Source organism: Penaeus vannamei, chromosome 29 (genome assembly GCF_042767895.1).
Source record: "Penaeus vannamei isolate JL-2024 chromosome 29, ASM4276789v1, whole genome shotgun sequence".
Taxonomy (NCBI): Eukaryota; Metazoa; Arthropoda; class Malacostraca; order Decapoda; family Penaeidae; genus Penaeus; species Penaeus vannamei.
The window spans coordinates 16,140,879-16,148,378 of NC_091577.1; the positions used below are offsets into that span (position 1 = coordinate 16,140,879).

The window sequence follows — 7,500 nt, forward strand, 5'->3', positions numbered from 1 at the left end:
ACGAGGCAGGGCTTCACTTGGAAGTTGCCAACTCGGATTTTAACCATGATGGAATGGTCTACCTCTACAAAGGAACCTTGAAGGCAGTTTGCAACTTCTAGGGTATAATTTATTATCCCCACAAATCACGCTAAGCGTGTCTGAAGTATGTCCTGTGTGTGTATACAGTCTATCCAATACAGTAGACATTATAATCAATTCCACTTATTACAGACATATTTTTAGCATTCACTAACCCTCCCTCCCCTCTTGGATGATACAGACAAATGATTTGTTAGTGTTAGTGCCCATTAGTGGAAGGAATCAAAGAACCTACCAGGCAGATCTTCAAAATAGGAATGAAAAAATTAACCAGCAACATGTAATATAAACAGATATCCAAGCTACCTGAATTACAAACAAATAATTAAACCCTCCTCCTGTTTGTTCAAAGGTCTGAAGCTATAACTGAGACTCTGATTTGTATTATGTAATTTATACAACCCCTAGACTTAGTGTAATTCTGTGCAACTGATATGAACAACTAGTATGTTAATGCACTCCCATAACGAATAATTGTAACATTTTGCTATGACTTTTTAAAGATTTCCATGTATTAATTCAGAAACTTTGAGTTATAATTGGGAGAGAAAGTGATAAGGTAGGGAAGACTAAACCTAATAGACAAGAGACTGCAAGCTAGAGATGATCTCAAGTTGAGGACAAGGAGTTGAAGCTGGGTAACAATCACATAGGTATAGAAAAGACGAATGGATATACAGACTGCTGTGATTTTCTTCATTATAGACACAGGACTTTTCCATTATAGTCTGTTATATTAAGGATAGACTGTACGCACAACTGCTATCGATGTGTATATATGTATATATGATTATACATACATGAATCATTCTCATGTATTAGTGTATATATTTATATCATATACACACGACTTTTATTGCAAAATATAAATTTTACATCCCAAAATATTATTCTCCATCGTACATGTCAGAATTTTCTACTTCCATGCTTAATTCCAGTAATATTTAAATACTAATGACTAAAAATATCATCCTAATGAATTATATTTCGAAACCTCTATGCTAATATGTTTTAATACATTTTTTTGGTCAGTAACATTAACAGTAAAAGCATGCATACACATATGCACATGTACACACACACATAAATTAACATTTTATTTGCTTCTTACTTATATACATAGTTTTCCATATTTTCATTGTACATGTTTCTGATCATCCTGAAATTCTAAATCTCATTTACATTGTATAATAAAGTAATACCATTAAAATATTCATATACTTAATGGGAAACATAAAATGCATAGTACTTTACTGAATGACACTTTAATATCTAGGAATTTCACATTTTTACCCACTTTTCAATGAACCCCTTGGATCCAGGTAACATGACCATTAGAGATTCTTCATTAGTTACACCAGTAAATGTGTGGAATGCACCATTCATGAGCCATGATTGGAAGAGGGAGTGTTTGTGGTTAATAGTTCCCAATAAAAGATTTCTTGAGTTATAGGGTGCTTATTTACTATGTCACTAATGAGTGCATACTCACATCAGTATACATGAGCAACTCACCTTGGAAAGACTTGGCTTCCAGCAACTGTGCTTCAGTAGAGTCATGTTGAATTATGTGTATGTGTATGTGTGTCTGTGTGGGGGAGGGGTACCATCAAAACGGAGGCCTAATGGTTGACCCATTAGCACCAGGTACATGCACTGTCTAATATGGTTTTTGTTTCATTAATTTTGTTTACATATAGCAGACTTCACAAGCACTGGGTTACTAAAGAAATAATTACTTTCCATATCTAATCTTATCTGTTTACTTGATTCTTTGAATTCTGAGTAAAAAGAATTAACAGTTACTTTCTATTATTATGATTATCAGCTTCAATATCTTAGTAATAATAGCAGTAATGTTTAAAAAAAAATCTGAAAAATTTAGTGAAAGGGATAATCAGGTACAGTCAGACAGACCTAGGAATTGACACCTTGGTGACAATTCACTTGTGGAACCATCTAAACATGAACTCTTGAAATCTACCAGTTAACAGACTGGGAACCAATGCTTAATTTATATAAAGAGATGAGAATATGATATATTTAATGGAAAAAATATAGATCTTTACAAAAAACAAAACAAAATAACATCATAACCATCATCAGCATTAATAGCAGTACTAGTAAAATTACTACAATCATCATTAATAATCATCCTATCAACTAAAGAATAAAAACACTAAAAGTTTATGCTTGTTTCTTTCACAACTTTTATTGTTTTATTATAAAAAATAACCAATAGGAATAAAGAAACAAAACATTTAGTAAAAAATATAGTTCTTTGCTCTTCATTCTATTTATCCAATGTTAGTCCATTGTGCATGATGCAAAACAGTTACATATTATTACACAGTGGTTTGACTTTCATTTGACATATTAAACATGCTATAAAACATTTCTGTATTTTCAAGGAGTGGTTTTCTACATATGCAGTCATAAGACAAAAGGCAATTACTGGGTGAGAGAGAGAGAGGGAGAGAGAGAGAGAGAGAGAGAGAGAGAGAGAAGAGAGAGAGAGAGAGAGAGAGAGAGAGAGAGAGAGAGAGAGAGAGAGAGAGAGAGAGAGAGAGAGAGAGAGAGAGAGAGAGAGAGAGAGAGAGAGAGAGAGAGAGAGAGAGAGAGAGAGAGAGAGAGAGAGAGAGAGAGAGAGAGAGAGAGAGAGAGAGAGAGAGAGAGAGAGAGAGAGAGAGAGAGAGAGAGAGAGAGAGAGAGAGAGAGAGAGAGAGAGAATATGAAAGGAGAGAGAAGCCTATTATAAAGTGAGGTATTCAAAATTTCATACATCTGTCCATTTTGTTTCTTCTAGCCTTCATCTACATGGAAGGTAATATTTGGAAGCTTCATATTGTCTCACTGGATGACTTCATACACAAAGATTAACAACAAAATCATCTGAATTCTTTGGATGTACTGGGACTGCCATCCTACCTGGCTATGTCCAAAATAAAAGAAAGAAAAAAAATACTTTAAACATTCTCAATACTAAAATCCATATCACAAACCTCCAGTTAAAAATATTTCCTAAAATACCCTATATGCCTAAGTGGAAATGGTTCATACAAGCTTTACAGGTATCTTCTTTTTTTAACACCTAGATAATTTTCACTAGCTAATATTGACTATTATTACAAATATAGAAAATAAAATAATATAAATACAGTATAAAAACTGACATACTATTCACAGATCAACTTTTGAACTCATCACAGGGATATTCTGCATCTCAGTCCTCATACACAGATATTCTCCAAGAACGCACATTAGCGTTATGGTAACAAGATGAAGGAGCCACACGGAAGGCTGAGAAGGAAGATGTCCATTATAAAGCCAACAGCACAACATGTGTAGAAAATGGGCTGTTATTGTGAAATCAAGACACTGCTTTGTTCTTTGAACGATTTTCCAAAGTCCTAAGGATCTGAAAAATAAATAACTGGATTAGAAACTTTATACAAATCCAACAATGTTCAGAAATATATATGTCTGTGATGGATAAAATGAATCTAAAATACTGGATATTGTAAAGAAAAAGATGTGATGTGATGGGTAACATTTTTGGTGAATGCCGAGGCTGGGGTGCATTAACAAACACCACACCGCACCTGTGTTATCATCTGGCTTACAGCTGGCATACACAGTGTCAGCAATGATGTGCTTAGGTATCATCCAATATACAGTAATATTTTGCCATGATATGATGGGACATTATTCGGCATCAACACCTTAACTAAAGAGCAAAGAAATCAGGCGCATTCATTGGAGCTTATCAATTGGCTCCTTGGTGGCTGAATCCTTCTGGAGCTACAATTACCTGCAGTCATTGGGTTGGAGGGGAGACCTAACTGAAGACAATTTTTTCTTAATTTCTGATCTAGTATTTTACAACAGACCCACCATCCATTACTTCCTTTAGATCTCAAACCTCACCCTCCCCCCAATATAAAATAGATTTATAGTTTTAACCTATTGGCAATGGGTTGACATATGTGTACAAGTCATACCCACTGTGACTTTACTTTATTGTCTTTAGACAATGATTACTAGTGCTGTACATGCTAGTTCACTTCTTTATCCTTTTCCTTGATTTTTGTAAATATATTTTTTAAATCTTGTATTGCTAATAGTTATGTTAATAAAAACATGATAGTTATAATGTCAATAAACATAATAAGAGAAGAACATCAAAAGCATTCGGAAAAAATCCAGAAAACTCAATGAAAGGGAAAACCAGGTGAGGTCATGATTTCTACTAACCGACTCATTTGTGGCTTAGCAACTGTAATCATTACATTTTCCTGGTTGCATGATGGTAAGCAAAAATGTGGAAAAATTATTTTCTCATGAAACTTGAGGTGATTTGGGTGTATTTTCTAAAAAAAAAAGAAAAAAAAAATCATACAGAGGAGAGCTGTGGCAAATGAACCAGCCTTGTCACAGATGTGGAAACATAATGAGGTATAATGCATCTGCTTTAATGAAAAACGGAAGGAAAGCCTATAGGTTTATGTTTGGGGAAATAAGCCATTGAAGATTCTGAGCACCTGCCATACACCAAAAACAGAGCAGAGTAAAATGAATTTCAGACCGTAATCTTCAGTGATATAACAACTTTGTATTAATAAGGTATTAAAAAAATGATGCAAGATCAAAATATATACCAACTTATAACTATAAAGGTACTTTCAGAAAACCCAAAGTTTTGGGTTACTATGTCAAGGGTAGCACTTATGATTATAGTTTAGGAATCATTCAAAACCTTAATCCAGTGACAGTTGGCTGAAAATTTGTTGCTCATAAGAGCTGTCCATCTTTTCTACATGGTTCCACAAGTGCTTAGCCACCACAAAGTCAATTACTTAACCACTAACTGATTTTAAGCAATAGCACCTAAAGTGAAGTTAAACCTTCAAAATTAAAATATTTTTATAAATTATAGCAAAATAATAGCTTTTAGGTGCCAAATGTCGCTCGCAAACTACCAAACGAGCCAGGTGCAAACAAGGGAAACTGTCGATGCGCACCAACAATCCTGTTATTACGTCCACTTGAAAAACTTTTTTACCTGGCGGCATTGGGTTAACCTCACCTGATTTCATCTTTCCTTGTGCTTTCAGGAAATTATTTTTTAATAACACTAACTGTATCAAAGTTGATATTACTATTATAAACATTTAAATTCATATAATCTTATCAACATTACTGAAACCAATCTAATGTAATAAAAGAAAATCAAGGACAATGGTAAACAAGTGAAATAGCTAGTACTAGAAACTACTTGAAGAGCCAACTATGTGTAAAGACAATTTATGTCAAAATCTCATAGTGGGCTAACTCGAAAAGGTTGCACAAACATCAGGATATTTTTTAAATTTCATTCTGACTTCTGCAAGGATTGTAAACTGCAAAGAGAAAGGTAAAGGTACTTTCGGAAAACCCAAAGTTTTGGGTTACTATGTCAAGGGTAGCACTCATGATTATAGTTTAGGAATCATTCAAGAGTTTTAATAATATGATAATGATGCTGACACATAGAGACAAAGAGAAAGACAGTGAGAGAGAAAGAGAAGAAAAGCCAGGAGCTAAAAGACTGACACACAGGTAAATGCAAATAACAGAAAAAGAGAAGAGAGTAAGAGAGTACAATTACTCACCCAGTCAGTGCATTGAGAATAAATGCAGCCATTACCGCTCTACCATGTACCTCTTTTATTTGGATCTCCTGTAAATTTGAAATTATAATTAATTCAACAATAACCTTACTGCTGAAAGTTAACATACTTTCAAGCTATCAAAAATAATGTTTAGTAAATGATTAAAATTATGTATAAAAGATAAGTAAACTCAAGGTGTATTTATGATTTCCCTATTCATATATCAATCCAATGAAATTAAATAGCTCGTTCGTCAAACATTTTTTTTTTTTTAATTCATCTTTACTATAAGAAAATCCAACACATTTACATACTTTTAAAGCTTTTTACTGTAATCAAACCATTCAAAATATGAAGATTTATTAAAAAACATATGAAAAGTCATAAAAAAGGCATTAAAAAAAGTACCTCAACCATACACAATTACAATGTTAACATTACTTGCTAATATCTTAACAGCATTGACTGTACCTGGTATTTGAAGATACTATCAAGTGATCTGTGATGTCCAGTGAAGACATCCATAAAGGCAATCCATATACCAAGACCAATGTAATAAACTGCCTGAAAAAATAAGTGAGAATTTAGACTACAGTAAGGTTTCACTGATGCTGTTAAGCATGGAAATGCAACAATGAAATCCTGCTAAAGTGAAGTATGCAACACATCCAAGGAGTTGAGAAAATAACAATTAATGTTGGGAAAGGCAGCTAGATGCTGAAACGCCAAAGAAAACAAGAAAATGGTGATTGGATTTGGGTGGATATTCTTGTTTCATGTATGTAAGTCTCTGCAACCCTATATTGCATGTTAGACATGAAATGTGGATAACCATCGAAGTCCCACACCCTTAGTAACACATCAACTCAAAAGCAAAGTTGTTCATGTTCATATATTGTATATTGAAGGAACAGGGGTGACATGGTTTAACCTGAAACAACAGGGGATTGAGGACGGCAAGCACCACAAGGTCATGGTGCATTAGCTCTATGACTACAAAATCTATCATTTTCATTGAACATCATTAATTATTACAGGATGTTAAAATCTCTTAGAAATTCAAAGTTTTGGCACAAGGAGCCTATTTCTATATGGAGCGACATGTATTTCAGATATTCCAGATACTGAAATACCCTGATGAGGCAGAGTGAGGTCTGTTCTACCCATTGATTGGACGGATGGGACATGTACCCCTGAGCTGATTAGTGCCTTTACCTCACTACAACCCTGAGTTTGGTCCTCCTGCTACTTCCTCTACTGTATTTCCATGGGAAGAATTGCCTGTTACAAATTCTTTGAATTTTAGTCTGGAAACCTGACACTAAATGCCTCAATAGTTGGGCAATGTGAGGCAAGAATTGTCTCAAAAACAATACCCAAGAGGCTTCAGCTGGGAGTGCCACCTCTGATTTGCTCATATTTTGCAGTATTTCTGACTTGTTTTCTTTCATATGGACAAGTAATAAAGCTAGCATTAAACCTACTCAGTAATTCATAATGTCATTACAGAAGGAAAAACAGTAGTTTCATATGGATATTTTCATAAGAGGAAAAGCTATAACCTTGGCTGCTTTACCTGCATTGTGATGATTTGTGAAATAATCAATGGAGGATCCCAAATCTTATATCGAAACCCTCCAGCCATCTTTAACTGAAAAAAAAATTAAAGATTAATGTTTGGGTGTCTTAATCCAAAGGTGTGAAGACAAGAAACATTCTAGCTATTTGACCTAAGAGTAATTGGGGCTCTTACTTTGATGATGATCTT

General features: G+C 34.1%; 1 protein-coding gene across 2 annotated transcripts in view; it reads right to left on the reverse strand.

Annotated features, from left to right (window-relative positions):
* Window positions 1-844: 844 nt before the first annotated feature.
* Window positions 845-7,500, reverse strand: part of Sys1 (Sys1 golgi trafficking protein) — a 9,138-nt gene continuing 2,482 nt past the window's right edge. For both annotated transcript variants that reach the window (XM_027383358.2, XM_027383359.2), the window contains exons 2-5: window positions 7,309-7,383; window positions 6,204-6,296; window positions 5,733-5,800; window positions 845-3,499 (exon numbers count right to left, since the gene is read on the reverse strand). In XM_027383358.2, the coding sequence (XP_027239159.1) occupies window positions 3,262-3,499; window positions 5,733-5,800; window positions 6,204-6,296; window positions 7,309-7,377 (468 nt within the window). In that variant the 5' untranslated portion in view covers window positions 7,378-7,383 and the 3' untranslated portion in view covers window positions 845-3,261. The remainder of the gene's footprint in view (window positions 3,500-5,732; window positions 5,801-6,203; window positions 6,297-7,308; window positions 7,384-7,500) is intronic.